Source organism: Equus asinus, chromosome 23, assembly GCF_041296235.1.
Source record: "Equus asinus isolate D_3611 breed Donkey chromosome 23, EquAss-T2T_v2, whole genome shotgun sequence".
Taxonomy (NCBI): domain Eukaryota; kingdom Metazoa; phylum Chordata; class Mammalia; order Perissodactyla; family Equidae; genus Equus; species Equus asinus.
The window spans coordinates 34,073,019-34,092,470 of NC_091812.1; the positions used below are offsets into that span (position 1 = coordinate 34,073,019).

Below are 19,452 nucleotides of genomic sequence, written 5' to 3' on the forward strand. Positions count from 1 at the left end.
CCAGGAGGCACGTGACATTCTCGAGGACTGCACACAAATGGAACTTCTGCATCAGGCCCTCCACACTCAAGGTGCTAGCTGGACTTCAGGAACTCTAAAAATATCCCCCAAAATAGGTTTATATCCACTTGTGTTTAGGAGGGGAAGAAGTCAAGAGCTTGCCTCAGATTCTTCAAGAAATTTTCAGGTCACAGAACCCTAACTCTTACTTTATCTTATCCCCCGAAATCTTTAAAAAAAATTCTACTTGGGTTCCTGTAGTAAAGACTACTTACTTTGATAGGACCATCGAGACCTGAAATGCTGAGAGAACCTAAATGTTGGGGCTATCTGGCCAACTTGAGATGGTGCCCTGAGAAATTATCCTGAGGGGACTTGGGCATGCATCTTTTCAAATGGCATTATCTCTTCAGACCAGAAGGCTGGCAGTTGGAAAACTTGTACTTTCATGTAGTAAATTTTCTCAATTTCCACATCCCTCTTACAAATCAGATAATCATTAAGTCAGAGTATCCCCATTAAATTAATGAATATAAATTTAAAAATACATAAACACTGATGGGTAGGCATGGGGGGGGCCATGCTACTTTTATATTCCATGTTCAGAAATGATCCCTAAACCCAGGAATGATAATTGTGATAATCATAACTATCTTACCACGGAAATGACTGCTCTCCTTCCTCCAAAATTTGGCTGTTGCCAAAGGTCTAGCATTGCTAAAACATAGTATGTTATAGTCTCAATTCCCATTTGAAGACTTTTCTATATATATATAAAAGTTCTCTTTTTTTAATATTTTAAAAGTGCACACCACCCAAAGCACCCTGTCTAGGGCTCGCCAGAGCGGTTGCCAGGGGCTAGGGGTCGGAGAAAGGACACTCACTGAAGGAGCCCATCGGCGGGCCCACCCGCCAGCACGTCAGAAATGACAATGGACGTTTCTCCATTTTCAAAGTGGGGGTTGTCTCTGCCTCCAGACACTGCAATTCCAAATCCTCTTTTGGAATCCTGTTCATCAGAGTTAAGAGAAAAAAAAAATCCTTCCATAAGTGGCTTTCAGGATTTATTATAAGCACCTGATAAAATAAAGGTCAAACCAACAACCAGAGACAGCTCAGGAACAGAGGGTTTACAGAAAACAAATGAGAACAAAATAAAGCATCATCGTGGTGAGCTGACAGGTTTATAAAGGGAAATTTCTTATCTAAAGAAACAGCCTTGGGAAAGCTGGAAAAGACTGATAGCATAGACTGCAGTTACCATGAGAAGCTGGCTGGGGACGGGAAAGAACATCTGTCCAAAGAGGGCTGTGCTGTTCTAATCACCAACCGTCCCTGCTCTCCGGTCCTGGCCTGAGCTGAGTCCGTGCTAAAACCGTGTTTTTAAAGTATACCTTGAACTTCTACGTTAGGTGAGCTGGTGGTTTTTTTAATGTAAGGTGAAAAAGAAGTAAACAGATTTTCAAGATAAAATAAAATCTGAAGATAAACTCAGTTTTGAGATCCTATAAGAGAGCAAAGTCTTAAACTCTTTTCTACATGCATATACGATGGAAACACAGATTAATTACATCCATGATTGGTCTAGAAATGTATAACAGGGAACTCAGATAACACATAATCCTAATTCATTTCAGTGTTTAAAAGAGCTAAGCTCCCAGTTTTCACCCAGATGATAACAGGTATGTGTGACTATAACCCTAAATCAGGGTTTGATTCTGTAAAAATCTACTCAGGGAATAAAAGAAAAAACCTTCCCCCCAAAGAAAAGTTCCCACGTGGGGCCCACGATGCCAACTGATGACGAACGACGACAACAGGCTGAGCTGTTATCTGCTAATCACATGGCTCTGAATTTGGCAGCACCATCACCTGCTACCTGCTTTTACGCAGAGGCAGCTTCATCCTTCATACCAGGCCTAAAATGTCTCTCGCCTTTGCCGATTTGGGGTCCACAACTCAAAGAGTATGTGAAATGCTGGTGGAAGGGCACAAGACAGCAAGCAGAAGATGGAGCAAGTAGAAGATGGCTAGAGTTGAAAAATGAGACCTAAAGGGGTTGGAAGCCCTGGACTGAAGAAACCGTGACTGCTGCTCAGGAGGTTTTGGCACCTGAGCACTGATCTATTTTTTTCCATCCAGCTTAACTTAAGACACATTTATCTAGGAACCAAATTTTCACTGAAGACAGGGTTTGAAGTTCACAGTTCCAAGGGTCGAAAGAAAAATCTCCCTTTGAGGAACTTATAATCCCTCTAGGAAGTGACAGAGACTGAAGGGAATCAGAGGAGGACTAAGACCCCTGTGGGGCCCAGGAAAATCACAGCGATGCTGACCAAGGCACCTTGATGGAACAGACTTCAGGACCCCGAGTGCAGTTCGAGTCTAGCTCAGCCACACACAAATCATGTCCAGACTCCGCACTTGCTCGTCTCGAGTGGGGCTAATACCTATCATGCTTACCTTGAACTTTGTTGTCAAAACAAAAAGGAATGGAGCTAAGATCTATTAAGCAACAATTATGTGCTAGACTCCATGTATTGGAAGCTCTTTGTGTTACCTCATTTAATCAAGAGAGGCAATACCTGTGAAATGACTTTAAAAATAAAGTAAAATATATTTCCATGTGGCATTACTTCTACTTTCAATCCCGTGGGGGGTGGGGAGGTGACTAAAATCAGATTAACTCAACACCTCTTAATATAATCAGGAGGGGGACAAGGAATACAACCCATCACTCCTGACTGCTAAACCAATGTTTCAAAATTTGGTTTGGGGCTGGCCCCGTGGCTGAGTGGTTAAGTCTGCACACTTAACCACTCAAGTTTGCGTGCTCCTCTTCGGCTGCCCAGGGTTTCACTGGTTCAGATCTTGGGCTCGGACATGGCACCACTCATCAAGCCATGCTGAGGTGGAGTCCCACATGCCAAAACTAGAAGGACCTACAACTAGAATATACAACTATGTACTGGGGAGCTTTGGGGAGAAGAAAAACAAAAAAGAGGACAAAGGGTTAATCTCCATAATATATAAAGAACTCACACAACTCAACAACAAAAAAATCAAACAACCCGATCAAAAAATGGGCAGAGGACATGAACAGACATTTCTTGAAAAAAGAAACACAGATGGCCAATAGGCATGTGAAAAGATGTTCATCATCACTGATCATCAGAGAAATGCAAATCAAAACTACACTAAGATATCACCTTACACCCGTTAGAATGGTAAAAATAACCAAAACAAAAAGTAACAAATGTTGGAGAGGTTGTGGAGAAAAATGAACCCTCATACACTGCTGGTGGGAATGCAAACTGGTGCAGCCACTATGGAAAACAGTATGGAGATTTCTCAAAAAATTAAAAATAGAAATATCCTATGACCCAGCCATCCCACTACTTGGTATCTATCCAAAGAACTTGAAGTCAGCAAATCCAAAAGTCCCATGCACCCCTATGTTCATTGCAGCATTATTTACAATATTTACAATAGCCAAGACGTGGAAGCAACCTAAGTGCCCATCAACTGATGACTGGATAAAGAAGATATGGTATATATATACAATGGAATACTACTCAGCCATAAAAAAGGATAAATCATCCCATTCACAACAACATGGATGGACCTTGAAGGACTTATGTTAAGTGACATAAGCCAGATAGAGAAAGACAACTCTGTATGATTCCACTCACATGTGGAAGTTAAACATGTAGACAAAGAGAACAGATTAGTGGCTACCAGGGGAAAGGTGGGGTGGGGAGTGGGCACAAAGGGTGAAGTGGTGCACCTACAACACGACTGACAAACAACAATGTACAACTGAAATTTCACAAGGCTGTGAATTATCATAAACTCAGTAAAAATTTTTTAAAAAAGAGGAAGATTGGCAACAGATCTTAGCTGAGGTGCTAATCTTTAAAAAAAATTAATAAAAAAAATTTAGTTTGGACTTAAAACTGACTGAAGGACTTACAAGCTACATATATGTTATAACTAAAATGACCAAAGTTGTAGGGGCCACCTAAACGTCCTTAAACAGTATGGGTTCTTTCCATTCTTCCCCTCCTTTCTCTTTTTCCATAACCTATTCTGTCTGGAGATAGGTGAATGCACTATTAATCTCTATAATTTTCCATATTATGTGACCTTAACCAAAAAAGATAGTAGCATGCAGGTCTTTGTTAATTTGGTAATTATTGCCAGCTATCACCTACGAAGCATTATCCGCTTCAAAGGGGGGAAAAAAGTGTTTGGGCAAAAATAACTAAGATCCGTGATCTAGAAACTCAGGAACACAGCTGCAGCTTGTAGGAGACGCGCAGCACTCACCTTCTGCAGGGTCACGGTGTACTGCTCCCATATCAGTTCTTCCATGCCTGGGGCCTGTTTTAAAAGAAGCAAAACGAACCTGATTAAAACCACAAACGTTTCAATGCCAGAAGCAAAAATTATAATTCAAAATATCTCACTGTAAAGTCCAGCTCACGCTTTCAACACATCAACAAGAATTGCTGTTTTTTAGGAACATTATGCTATCTATTTTCAGATACACTCTCCTTTGATGAAATGGCAGTCCTGACAGGACCAGAAAATCGGCGAAATGCACAGTGAGAGATACACCCTAAAAAGAATGGAACATTAAGTGTTGAGCCCATTTATTATCAGCACTCCAAAATCCTTCCAATAGAAATCAAGATAGTTTCAAACAGATATTTTTTCATTCTTTTTTTATAACACTCTCCCCATCCCCCAGCAAAGGCAATCTCCCAGGCAAGTTTTCTGCATTTTATGTCTAAAAGAATCCACGGTCTTATCACAAACAGCGCCCCCAACTGGGTAATCTGTGGGATTCCCCTTCTCCACCAGTATATTGCTGGGTGTGCAAGACGAAAATGCCTTCATAAAAAGACCACTGGGGCTTCAGTTTCTGACAATATTCCAAAACAGATGCCTAGAAAAACCTGAAAACAGTGGATATCGTTTTTAAAATAATAGTAATGCATTAAAGTCAAACTGCCTTTGAGGAGAAATCCTTAAAGCCTGGAAACGCCAAGAAAGCTCAAAGCCAGAGAGAGAAGTGAGCGCTGAAGCAGGCATTTACACAGGAGCCTGGGAAGAGAGAGAAACTGGAGGATCCAACAGGCTGGAGATCGGATCCGAGAGGATGAATTAGGGGGAAAAACACCACCAGGCAGATGGAGACAGGAGGACGCTCGCCTGTCTCAACCTTGGCTCTGGGTAGAACAGAAATAACTAAAAATACCTCCCTAGAGAATTCCTATCAACAGACCTGTGCCACACAGGTTCGGGAGTGAAATTCATGTTATGGATATGCCCACACCCCTCAAAAACACTCACACCCAAAACAGTTCTGTGTTGGGGGCGCCACTCAGGTACACAGAGGCAAATGCAAATTCTCTCCAGAATAGGCTAAAAACAGGCTTCGAAGAATCACCCAGGTAAACATCTGAGAGACAGGAGTTCACAATTTAAACACACACACAAAACAAGTCACCACAAGTGAGAGTTCAACAAAAAAACAGGAGAATCAAAGACGAAACATGGGAAATAGTCACAGATCAAAAAAAAGTATGTACAACATGTATCATGTTTATTATAAGAAATTAAAAGGAGAAACAATGTATAATGAAAGAACAAGAGAACATCAAAAATAACCAAGCAAACTCGAAAAAAAAGCAAATAAAATTTTTAGAAATGAAGAAATGTATTTGAAATTAGATAAACAATAGATTAAATGACATACTGCGCACAGTTGAGAAAATAATTAATGAATAGGAAGACAGATGTGAAGAAAATGCCCAGAATGCAGCACAAAGAGTGAAAAACGTGGGAAAGAGAAGTGAAGAGTAAGGAAGTCTTACAAGGAGTCTTTGATTTCCTGAAGGAGGTGGTAAGAGAGGGAGGAGAGATGCGATACTGCAAAGGCTCTTCCCGAACTGCAGATGTTTCAGGTTTTTCAGTACATCACAAGCAGGGTAAATTAAAGAAACATGTTAAAATACATGGTAATCTCACTGCAAAAAAAGATACAAAGATCTTGAAAGCAATTAGACAGAAGAGATTACCTACAAAAGAACAGTTACAACGGCAGCCAACTTCTTAACAGCAGTTACAGAAGTGAAGTCAGTAGAATAATAGCTTTAAAACAACATCTGTTGATTCAGTGGGCAGAAAACACATTTAAGTAAAAACAAAAACAAAAATTGGGGCAGATTTTACCATACACTAGCAATAATAGAATTTCCAAAGGATAAATTTAACCAAGAAGGCAAACAGAGGGTCAGCCTGGTGGCATAGTGGTTAAATTCGTACACTCTGCTTTAGCACCCCGGGGTTTGGAGGTTCAGATCCTGGGCACAGACCTACACACTGCTCATCAAGCCATGCTGTGGCAGCACCCCACATACCAAATGAAGGAAGACTCACACAGATGTTAGCTCAGCAACAATCTTCCATAGGCAAAAAGAGGAAGATTGGCAATGGATGCTAGCTCAGGGCTAGTCTTCCTCGCCAAAAAAAAAAAAAAAAATTACACTATTGGTGGTGAGCCAGATGCAGTCTATACAGAAACTGATAAGTAATGTACACCAGAGCGGCCGGCCCCATTGCGGAGTGGTTACGTTCGCGTGCTCCACTTTGGCTTAGCAGCCCAGGGTTTCACTGGTTCGAATCCTGGGCGTGGACATGGCACCACTCATCAGGCCATGCTGAGGCGGCATGCCACATGCCACAACTAGAAGGATCCACAACTAAAAATATACAGCTATGTACCAGGGCGCTTTGGAGAGAAAAAGGAAAAATAAAATCTTTAAAAAAAATGTACACCTGAAATTTCACAATGTTATAAACCTTTATAACCTAAAAAAAAAGTTTCTTCATGATGATGACTGTTTTTCCAATTAAACAGAGAGAGAAAGAGAGTTAGTTTTATATTTTCTGGTCTGCCCGTTGTTGGTGGAAGCCATGGAAATATAAACGAATACAAACCTTCCAGGGGGCAAATGACCGATATGTATCAAAATCTAAAATCTGCATATTCCTTGGTCAAGCAATTCCAGTTCTAGAAATTTATTCCACAGAAATATTTGCACAACTGCACAAAGACATACGTATAAATTTATTTACAACCACTTTTAATTTTTTAAATAGATAATCATGAAATGCCCAACAATTGGAGATTGGTTGCACATCTATAGATCTATACTTACATGTCTATTTGGGGAAGAAAAAAAATCAAGATACAAACCATCACTGTTTTCATTCCTATTTTCATAACTATATATATTTATATAGGTATATAGGGAAAAGACTGGAAGAATAAACGCCAAAAAATGTTAAATTTCCCCAGGAGCTGTGGTACGGCAGAGATTTTTCTATGAGCACATTTTGGAATACATTTTTATTTTAAAAATAGAAAACAGCAAACTCCCTTTTGAAAGCTTTGGATTTAAATTTTATCATTTGGCCAAATAAATGAATTACTACAAAATTCCATTTTAAAAATGTTGTCCAAGTAGAAAGAATCTGGCTTTGAAACGGACTGTTCTTCCATAATGAGATTTTGCTGTCTTTAAGTATGCCAGTGCTGCCTGCTGGGGTAATTTAAATTAGATTTGTCAGAGAGAGGATTAATCCCCTACTGCCAATAGGACTGAACCAAATTCCTAATCAATCAGAGCTCGCCAGCTGCTGACCAACTTGACATGAAACTGATCAGACCATAAGGGGCTTCACCTTACACAGGGCTAATGGGTTATGACATAAACCATTACCGACTTAAACATAATATTAAAAGAATATGTGTTCTGTTAAACTAAGTGATAAATATAAAATCTTCATTTTAAAGGTGAGGAAATTGGACTAAAAATAAATTTTAATAGCTCCTTTGAGCATTAAAAATACACGACACCTGCGTGCTGAGCCCACAGTGCTGTGACTTTTTGCAAGTCTCAGAGGAAACCCTTCCTTACTGAGACCCTTCCTTCATTCATTCACTCATTCATTCATTCAAAAATATTTATTGAGCAACCACTATGTGGCACTTGGGGTACACTGCTGTATAAAACAGCCAAAGAAGAGGCCGGCCGGGTGGCGCAGCAGTTAAGTGCACACGTTCCACTTCTCGGCGGCCCGGGGTTCGCTGGTTTGCATCCCGGGTGCGGACATGGCACCGCTTGGCACGCCATGCTGTGGTAGGTGTCCCACATATAAAGTAGAGGAAGATGGGCAGGGATGTTAGCTCAGGGCCAGCCTTCCTCAGCAAAAAGAGGGGGATTGGCAGCAGATGTTAGCTCAGGGCTGATCTTCCTCAAAAAAAAAAAAAAAAAAAAATTTAAAAATGAAAAAATAAAACAGCCAAAGCCCACGTGGAGAAACCAATCACGGTGTGCCCCAAAAGCCAATCACTGAGTATCTTCCCTGCCTCTTCTATCTGTTCTTTTTTCAGAACACAGAGCACCCCACATAATCACACACATGCCTCAGAACATCAGCTTGTGTACATCCCCTGGGACAGGCTGCCAGCCTGTAGCAGCTTAGCTGAGAGCTGATCTCATGCCTTTCAAACTGGGCTGCTGGGCTCTGGCCCCACCCAACCTGTGCTGGGCTATGCACAGATCAGAGAGCTGCTGTCAATATTCAGACTCTCTCTGGGTGAATGGCTGTGGGTAGCTGCTAAGCATTTGGGGAGCTTTATATGCAGGGCCATAGGAAGAACATACATATAACAGAGTTAAAGGTACACATATTCCACTATGCGATGAGTCCTCTTCAGGGCAGAGACCCAGGAGAAATGCACAAATATATGTGCACAAGGGTACACATAGAATTATACTATTAAAATGCAATACTGCAATGAAAACAAACAAGAGCCACACATACCACAACACAGACGCAACTCAAAACAAAATGTTGGGTGAAAAACATCCTAGAAGAATTTGCAGAGTGTGATATCATTTTTATATGATTCAAAAAGCAAACCAAGGTTTCACAGCAATGTGAATATACACTGCTGCACTGGGCACTGAAGAATGGCTGAGATGGTAAATTTTACATTATGCGTTTTTGACTACAATAGGAAAAAAAGCCAACAAAACTAATTTTTCGTTGGGGCCGGCCCCACGACCTGGTGGTTAAGTTCAGCACACCCTGCTTTGGTGACTCAGGTTTGGTTCCTGGGCACGGACCCACACCACTCAGCAGCAGCCAGGCAGTGGTGGCAACCCACATACAAAACAGAGGATGACTGGCACAGGTGTTAGCTCAGGGTGAATCTTCCTCAGCAAAAAACCCCCCAAAACCAAAAAAAACTTTAAAAAACCATTTTTTTGTTTAGAGATGTTTGTATGTATTGTATGTATGTGTGTGTGTGTGTGTGTGTGGTAAAACTATAAAGAAAAAGCAAGGGAACGAAAAACACAAGGTTCAGGATGAAGCAGCCTGGGGATGAGGCAGAGCAGTGGGGAAGGAACTCGCGTCCGTCTTGGTGAGGGTCTCCGGGGTGTGTGATGGACTCAGGGATATGGATTTTATAATTATGCTTTACGATTCAGATACATAATTCTGTTACATGTACCAAACATTTCGTAAGCTAAAAAATGGGGGGGGGGGGCGGAATAAATGAACATCAGTGGGTACCCAATTCCCGGCCAAGGATCTTATACCAAACACCTTTTAACGCAGTACAGAGTCTGCAAAGCGAAAGAGCGGAAGAAAGTGCGATCATTTCAGCTGGAGGGAGGGCAAGGCAGGGCTGGCGGCTGTAACTGGAAAGGTGCCTGATAGGCAGGTGAGGTGGAGAAGGAAGGAGGCCAGCTCTGGGGGAGCAGCAGCGCACAGAAGCCCCCTGGTCCCCTTCTCACCCAAGAGTCAACACTCCGTGCACCAGCAGGATCTGCAGCCGCCCTGCACCCCCTCTTCCTCATCACTTTCACTTTTCATGGAAGCAGTGTTGACAACAACCCCCTCGATACTATAACGGGTCATTCCTGGACCACAGGGGAAGTTCAAAGTGAGCCTGTTTTTCTGCCATAAACAAAAAACTTTGCATTAACGATAAGGTGTTTACATGAAGAATGATGAGAAAGGGACAAAGACAAATAGCTATCTGATCTTTTAAAAAATATCCTCTAGCTGTTATAAGTTTCTTTCCCTTGAAAAATCCTGGCTGAACCGGTTAAATCCTACAGTTTACGTAAGAATACAGAAGTATGATAAAAACCAAGCAGAAGGCAGATACCAAAAGTCTTCACTGTCCTGACTCCCCCAAAAGGCAACTTTTAGGCTTTTTGTCCACAAACTGCTGCTTCCCAGGGATGGAGGCCACAGCTAAAACTAAAGATGAATTGGAATCTGCCCAGAAGGGACATGCTTGGAAAAAATCCCAAGTCATAAAAGTGAACGCTCCTGTGTGTGACAGTATTACACGTGTTCAAACTAAAAGAGAAAAAAGGAACATGAGAAAAATTTTTTTCCTATAATTTAGAAACCTACATATAAGAAAAGGAATATAGGTTTCTACAGTACAAGGAAGCAAAAAGTTTTACCCCAAAACAAGAAATCCCAAACACAAACGACTTATACAAGGCAGTATATTAAAGCTACACGCAGCAAGCAAAACTGTGCGTGCAGATTGCCAACACATGGAATACAGCAGCCTTTGATTCATAAATCCCATAAGAGGCTATCAGTTTCGTGCAAGTCTGCTAAAAATAAGATGAGTATTTCAAAAACCCACACTGACTAGAATCTGCATCTGACGGTTTGATACTGAAAGCTGCCAATAGCACAAGAACGGAAGAGAAAGGAGTCACTGTGAGAAGGCTTCTGCTTCCCCCCCAAGCCCCCACCCCCCACCAACTTCCCACAAAGAAAGCTTGGGAAAGAAAAGGGGGGGAGTTTGCAGAGGGACTCACACGGCCTTTCCATCTCCTCAACTTTTTAACAGCCTGGATCCACATCCTCTGCAGGACCTGAGCAGTCTTCATGGGTACTCTGGAGGGTACTCAGCCAGGCTACTGCCTACATCCCAGGCTGCTCACCCATTGCCATCACTCCACGTGGTTACGTAAGGCGGATACAATAGTGGCCCACATTCCCAGCAAATCCTGTTGTCATCTCGCAGTGGCACATCCACACAGCAGGGACGCCAAACGCTTTGAAAAGCACCGCTTGTGAGGGAAAAAGGAAAGCAGTCTGCATTTGCGCACCACTTTCACAGCTTTCTGTTCCTCCCTCTCTCCTGGGCGAGGGAACTAGAGAATTTGAGTCAATATTCCTTTTAGACATATAAAATGATTCAGTATCTAGTAGAAATTAAGAAAGCAGGACATTCTAGAACAATACTATGGAAAGGAATATTTGGAGAAGTATTTATATACACAGACCCTCCCATATACACACACAAAGAAAAAGCTGGTTGGAAATGAACTGGTAATATTTTAGGCGAACTGAATTGCTACTGTTACATAGAAACGAAAAGGCACGAAGATAAGATGTTTCACATTCTTGGAGAAGATAAGACTTGGGCAGCATAAGGCCAACTCAGGGACAGAGTCCTCACTCAGCAGAATTTTCTCTTCTCTCTAAACTTTCTGTAAATTTAGCAGATAAAAGAACAAAACAGAGCCCTGCTATCTGTTTCTTTCTTTGTCTTTACCACTTGGGGGAGAGGGGTTTGAAAAGCACATTTCTAGGTTTCTGAATATCTAGAAAAGATTGTATGGGATGCCCAGGGCTTCAGATTGGTTTGGGATTTCAGAAGCTGGTCTGGGGAGCCCGTGATCATTCTCACTACCATAGTGTAGGTCACACCAATGGACTAGACCGAGCCATTTGCAAGTAAGGACTACACCATCAGATCTGTTTGAGGTTGAGACGTGCGATAAGTTTGGACCACAAGATGGAGACCACGTAGGGAGCAACTTGAAGCAGAAGCAAGAATGTGAGTTTGAAAGGGAGACGATTTGGGGTGCAACTTCTGTTGTGTGACTTAGCTGTGGGGCCTTGGATAATCTGCTTCCTCCTTTATAACACAGGGAGAATACCACCTCCACCTCAGCGGCCAATGTCAGCATGAAATGAGGCCACCACTACCAAGTGCCTGCGCTGAACAGGCACTCGAAATGGTCATGTCCTTCCCTTGAACTCTACAAGAATCAGTTCTTCGTAAGTGCTGGAACAGCAAAACAAGATGGGAGGTGAATGAAAGTTTGTTTCAGACCTTACACCCAGGAGAGGAGAAAGGACAAAAGAGCCGACTGAAGGAGGAAGCTTGGAGCTAAGCAGTCCGGGCCGTGCAGACTTGGGCAGGGTCCCTGCACACCAGCGGGGCTAGGGCCCGGCTCCTTGGCTCACGGGGCCCCAGGGGCAAAAAGTACAGGAATTCTGGGAGGCGTGGAGGGGCTCAAGCCAGCCCACTCCTTGACTCTGACAGTCCTTAAGAAAACATCCGGGTCTCCCTGGTGAGGAAATAAATACTTCTTGCCCCTAAATTTATGCATACTGCCCAGAAGTCACAGGTGTCCTATAATTTAAGGATTCCAGATTCTTGTACAGTGATTTCCAGAATCAGTCTCTGCCCTAATTCTTTTTCGTAATTGTGCTAAAAACCAAATAACATTAAACGTACCAACTTAATCATTTCTAAGTGTATAGTTCAGTAGTGTTAAGTACATTCACACTGTTGCACAACCAATCTTCAAGACTCTTGTCCTGCAAAATGTACACCCTGAAAATCTGCACCCATCAAACAACTCCCCATCTCTGCCTCCCCCAGCCCCTGGTAACCACTGTTGTACTTTCTGTTTCTATGCATCTGAGCGCTCTAGATACCTCACCAAAGTGGAATCACATGTGTCTATTTGGGACTGGCTATTTCACTTAGCATAATGTCCTCAAGTTTCATCCTGGTAACACGTGTCAGAATTTCCTTCCTTTTTAAGGCTGAATAATATTCCCCCGTAGGCATATACAACATTTTGTTTACCCATTCATCCTCGATGGACACCTGGGCTGCTTTCACCTCTTGGATACTGTGAATAACGCTGCTATGAACATGAGTGTGCTATTACTAGTTCTTTACTGATTCACTCAAATGTTTACCAAGTGCAATGCGCTAGGCGCTGAGGATCAAATGAAAGTCAAAACAGATACAGCACTGCCCTCAGGAAGTTTGGCAAGACCCAGCACCTGATCCAGTTGGGTGGGTGGGGAGCGGGGGCTGTTTGCACGAGCAAGGGAGGCAGAGATGAAGCCTGAAGAATGTGGAGGGGGTTGTGCAGGACCCGAGGAACAGCACAGGGCAAAGACCCTGAAAAAGAAAGGGGGAGGGGCCAGAGGGCATGGCCAGCAGAACCACCGAAGCCCGTGCCAACCAGCAGCTGTTCTGCCAGGACGTCAAAGGGACGTTTTGTGGTGGACAGCTACCTCCATGAGAAGATCTCAAGAGTTTAGCGATTTACCTCCTCAAAGATTCCTAACCTCCACAGTCACATATTCAGAAAATACTTACCGAGCAGCAACTAGACACCTAGCCCTGTAAATTGAAGACGAATGACCCTAAGTCATGACGCTAAGCAGTCACAGGCCAGTGGGAAGTGGGCCACATAAACAATTATCCGTACTCAGTGCAACTACAACAGCAGACAAATGTACAAGGTTCATGCATTCAACACATATTCCCCGATACCTACGACGTGCCAGATACCGTTTTAGATGCTGCAGGGGTACAAGCCAAAGTCCTTCCCTCACGGGGAGGATTTTAACAGAGGAAACAAACAATAAACAAGTAAACAGATATTATAATCGCAGGTAGCAATAAGTGCCATGGGCTGTGACACTGGAAAGAACTAATCCCAGGAAAATCTGAACAGCTCTCCAAGGAGAGGGAAGAGCAAATGCAAAGGCCCTGAGGTGAGAACCAAGCTTCTTATTTCATGAAAGAAAAAAGGCCGTGTGGGGCTGGAACAAGATGAGCCACAAGGTAATGGCAAGTACATACTGCGTGAAAGTGATGGCGTAAGTGGGAGTTATTCACTGGGGATGGGAGGTCTGGGGGGGGCGGAGGGGGGGGGGGGGAGGTGTGCCCGACCACAGGAAGGCCCTCTCTGCCACTCAGAGTTCTACAGGAGCTCGGTGCTGAAGGCTGGCTGACTTGCCAGGTCGGGGAACATTGTAGGAAGATGGACCAGCATGGCAGAGCAGGAGGGATAACCTGCAAGGTGTGTTCAAGTCACTGCAAGTCCTCAGTGCGGCTGGGCAGTAAAGTGCTTAACAACACACACAGGATTCTACAATCTCAGCATGGAAACAAGTGTGGAAACAACTTAATCTGCAGCTTGGGGGTCTTAAAACCCATACCCTCCCTGGAAATAGGAGACAAAATGAGAACTGGAAAGGCAGGAAGTCATTAACAGTCAGCAGAGCTCCGCACCAGGGCTATGTATACAGTTTTTCACTGAAGGCCGACAACTCTGTGAGCAGGCCTTGACTGCCCCCATTCTACAGATAGGAAAGCTGAGGCCAGAGAGTTTACCCAGCTAACCACCACCAGACAGAGAGGTGAAGATGGTGCCCGGCTCCAGACTGAACCCCTTTTTCACAAGCAGAATGTGATGTGTGCTTTGCACACACTAAGCCCTTAGTAAGTGTTATGTGGGTAGCTGAAAGGAAGGAAAGGAAGGAGAAAGGAAAGGGGGAGGAAGAAAGTAAGAAAGACTAAAGGAGTCCAAATAGAAATCATCAAAGTTCCCAAGAGGCTCCAAACTGCAGATGTGAAACCTGTGGACATTAATAAAAGAAACCTTAACTAAATTGGAGTGGGGAAGATCTGCAGGGAGAGCTCTCACGCCCTGTCATTCATCGTCAATCACACCAAACAGGAAGAGAGGGACGCCTGCATCTTCATCTTCCACAGGAAGTAAAACTACTTTACGACTGAAGGAAGATTTCTCTCTCCACCTGGCAACAGCTCAGCCAATGAGAAACACCACAGCTCAGCCAATGAGAAGCCATTTCCACCCTGAGCTGTTACTTTCTTCCAATGGACTTTCCTTTACAACAGCCCCTCCCACTCCCCCGTTTCCTCTACAAAAGCAGCTCCCCTCCCTTGTTTTCCAGATTTGCCTGTGGTTCGCTATAGCACGCACATCCCCAACTGAAATTCTTTAGGCTATTCCTGAATAAACTCATTTTGGGGGTAAAATAACAGGTGAATTTGCTTTTAAGTTGACAAACCTTAGGAGAACATCACCCCACTATAATGGGCCAATGGTTTTCTGCATCAGAATTCCTCTGATATTTTTATGTTGTGTCCACTAAGTCATTCTAGAAGGCATCTCAAATCCTTGGAAAGAGAGAGTATAAATAGCCAGCCAACCTTAGGATGGGCAGGCTATGGTTTGAGCCGAGAATGGGGCTTCTGTGGTCTCCTCCTCTCCCCCCATGAAATCGGTCTTATTTTAATGGTTGTGAAGGATTTAGTCAAAATTCTACTCACTGGACATAATTCTGAGACACCCATCAAATAAATAAACAGGAACTGCTTTTTCCCAGAGAAGACAGAAAATGAGCTCCACTCTCCCTCTTCCTAAAATGAGTAATTTTTAAATTTATAAACTAAGTTCCTTGGCTTTGAGGCCCTTGCCTGTGGTCTCTTCAAAGGTAAATCCTTCCTGGTAGCAGTAAACTAGTCAGCAGAGAATTAAACAACCCCTTATGTAATTTCTGGTTTACCAATAAAAGTCTTTCATAGTTTACTCCACAGTATTTCACTTTCCAATACAATCACAATGCTATCCCCAGCTCCTGACCCTCCCTTCACAACTCAGGGAGGCGAGTGCTGACAGGCAACAATTAGACCCGTGGGCACAGTGTGCTCACAGCACACACCTCACAACAAACACAGCCAGCGTCTGACCAGAGGTAAGAAAAAAACCTAAATATAGAAGTTTAAAGATGGGTTTCTGATAGGTCATCGGAATTCATATGATTAGATTCCAGACCTACCGCTGAAGGGTACCAGAGTTACTGAGTTTTTAACCCCATCGCCTTTTATTTACCTAAGGGAAAATTTTCAGTGAACATTTAAGTAAGCAATGAGGAACTGGCGGAGGATGACAGTAAGCCTGGAGGCACGCTCTGTTGTTTTGAAAGCAGTTGTGCTGAAATATAAGGAGCAATGAGCCCAGACTCCAAGAAGACACTTCCAGCCAAGACTCTGACTCTCCAACTTACCCATGACCTTGGGCACCCAAGCAATTCCATTGCCACTTGGTACAAACAAGGATATGATCATCTATTTCACAGGGTGAAAGAAGGGAAAGTCCCGCGAAAGCATTCTCTGAAATCCAGGCCAGTAAACCTTCAAGTGGGAGGTGAGGTGGCCATAAATACCCTGAGAATGGAGGCCATACAACATGGAGGTAAGAGCTCTGTAGCCCATCACACACACCTGGGTCCAAGCTCAGCTCCCTACACATGCTCCGAGCTCTGTGACTTAGAGCAGTTCACTTGGTGAGGCTCAGTTGCCTCATCTGTAAAATGGGACTCACAATCCCCAGCCCATTATAATTGCTGAGAGAAATGAATGAGGCAATGCTGGTAAATTAATTAGCAGCAAAGTAAAGTGACCTCTCCCAAGTAAGAACTGCCTGTTTTCCTTCTCCCAGAAGAGCAGAGTAAGTATAGTAATTAAAAATGCATCATGGAACCCAAGAGAATGAAAAATATACGCCCAAACAAAAACTTGTACACAAATGTTCACAGCAGCATTATCTACAAGAGCAAAACAGTGGAAACAACCCAAATGTCCATCAGTTGATAATTGGGTAAACAAAATGTGGTATGTCCATACAGTGGACTATTTATTATTCAGCCATAAAGAGGAATGAAGTACTAATACATGCTACGACATGGATGAATCTTGAAAACATTTTAACTAAAAGAAGCCAGATGTAAAAGGACAAATATTGTATGATTTAATTTTTGTAAAATGTCCGGATGAGCCAAATCCACAGAGACCAAAAGCAGATGAGTGGTTGCCTGGGGATAGGGGAGTTTAGGGGTAAACGGGGAGGGACTGCTGATGGGTTTGGGGTTTCCTTTCAGGGTGATGATGACATTCTAAAATAGATAGGGTGATGGCTGTACATACAACTCTGCATAAACTAAAAACCACAGAATTGTACACTTTTATTGTATGGTATGTGAATTATATCTCAGCAAAGCTGTTTGAGAAAAAAAAAGAACGCATCTGTAGTGAGAAAGCAGGGATTACAATCCTTGCTCCGTCACTTACCTTAGGCAAGTTACTTAACTGCTCCTTGCCTCAGTTTCCCCCATCCATAAAGCTGGGGCAGTAACAAGACCCACCTCTCCAGAGTTGTGAGAATTTAATCAGACAACACACATACAGAATTCAGGGTAGTGCCTGACACAGAGGAAATGCTCCGGCATTTTCAGCTATTATCAATATACCAAAATTGTTAGACTCATTTGACAGAAAATACGACTGAAGTCAGAAAAGTAGAGTAACTTGCTCGAGGTCATACAAGTAAAAGGTGGCAGAGGACAGACTCTAACCCAGGTCAGCGTGGCTACAAAGTCTATATCCTTTGCACTGAAGAACACTGCCTCTCCCACAGTGCACCCATTGCGGCTTTCAAAAGCTACCTGGGACTGGTCCCTGGCCTTCAAACCAAAAAAATTCCACAGCTGTCGGTACTTGGGCCCCAGACTAGCAATGGATGCAATCACTCAGACAACTCAGAGCATCTTAATAAGCATGATGGTCATTTCCAAGTAGTTGGCCTGGGTTCAGTCGACCTGGCTCAGTGACTCTTCTGCAAGGAGTGGTAAGAAGAGGGTGGAGGAAGGGAATCGGGTCAGATTTTATTTCTGGCTCTTTCAGTAGCCAGTTAGGTTTAAGCTCCCTAATGGCTGCGCCTTCATGAACACATGCGCAAACCAGGGGGCCTGAAATACACCATCATTGACTGAACGTCACAGCATGCCAGACACCAGGCTAAGTGCTTTATGGCTGTTGACCATTAATCCTCCCAAAAACCCTATCCAATTCCTCCCTTTTTTACATACGAAAACCTAAGCCCTGATGATCCACGAAACAAAGAACTAATAAACCAGACTTGACTAAAATGACAAACTTCGGCTGTATGAAAGACAAAGTCAAGAGAATGAGAAGACAAACCACAGACTGGGAGAGAGTATTTGCAAAAGACACATCTTTTGATAAAGGACTGTTATTCAAAATACAGAAAGAACTCTTAAAAATCAACAATAAGAAAACTACTGAATAAAAAAACCAGGCCAAAGACCCTAACAGACACCTCACCAAAAAAGACATATAGATGGGAAATAAGCATACGAAAAGATGCTCCACATCACATCTCATCAGCTAAATGCAAATTAAAATAACAATGAGACACCACTACAGACCTATTAGATCAGCCAAAATCTGCGACAAGGACACCACTAAATGTAGGCAAGGATGTGGAGAACTCTCCCTTGCTGGTGAGAGTGCAAAATGGTACAGCTGATTTGGAAGACAGTGTGGTGGGTTCTCAAAAAACTAAACGTACTCTTAGCACACAATCCAGCAATCGCGTTCCTTGGAATCTACCCAAAGTAGGTGGAAACTTGGGTCGACACAAAAATCTGCACACAAATGTGTATGGCAGCTTTATTCATAAATGCCAAAATTTGGACATAACGAAAATGTCCTTCAGTAGGTGAATGGATAAACTGTACTGCATACAGATCATGGAATGTTATTTAGCGCTAGAAAGAAATGAGCCATCAGACCAAAGACAGGGAGGAAAGTTAAATGCAATACCACTAAATAAATGAAGCCAATCTGAAAAGGCTACATAGTGCATGATTCTAACTATACGACATTCTGGAAAAGACAAAACTGTGGAGACAAGAAAAAGATCAGTGGTTGCCAGGGGAACAGGGAGGAAGGGACGAAGAGGCAGAGCACAGAGGATTTTTTGGGCAGTGAAAATATTCTGTATGATACTATAAAGATGGAGATATGTCATTATCCATTTGTCCAAACCCCTGGAATGTACAACACAGAGTGAACCCTAAGGTGAACTACAAACTTTGGGTGATGATGATGTGTCAGTGTAGGTTTATCAACTGCAACAAATGTGCTGCTCTGGGAGGTGATGTTGATAATGGAGGAGGCTGTGCACCTGTGGGCACAAGGAATATATGGAAAATCTCTGCACCTTCCCCTCAATTTTGCTGTGAACCTTAAACTGCTCTGAAAAAATTAGTCTTAAAAAAATATATACATATATGACCTGAGATATTAAGGAACTTGCACACAGCCCCCCAGCTAGTAGGTGGCTGGTCATGTTCTGAATCCAGATCTGCATGAGTCCAATTTTAGTAAAATATGAGGCAAAA

General features: G+C 42.9%; 1 protein-coding gene across 14 annotated transcripts in view; it reads right to left on the minus strand.

The window, feature by feature from the left end:
• TJP2 (tight junction protein 2) overlaps positions 1-19,452 on the minus strand; it is a 111,743-nt gene that overhangs the window by 30,748 nt on the left and 61,543 nt on the right. For 11 of the 14 annotated variants that reach the window (XM_070495357.1, XM_070495352.1, XM_070495349.1 and 8 more), the window contains 2 exons: positions 4,330-4,383; positions 885-1,009 (listed from right to left, as the gene is read on the minus strand). In XM_070495357.1, coding sequence (XP_070351458.1) covers positions 885-1,009; positions 4,330-4,374 — 170 coding nt within the window. In that variant the 5' untranslated portion in view covers positions 4,375-4,383. Of the gene's footprint in view, positions 1-884; positions 1,010-4,329; positions 4,384-10,934; positions 11,076-19,452 lie in introns of those variants that run through there. The other 3 variants (XM_014845986.3, XM_014845982.3, XM_070495356.1) reach the window with 2 other exon arrangements.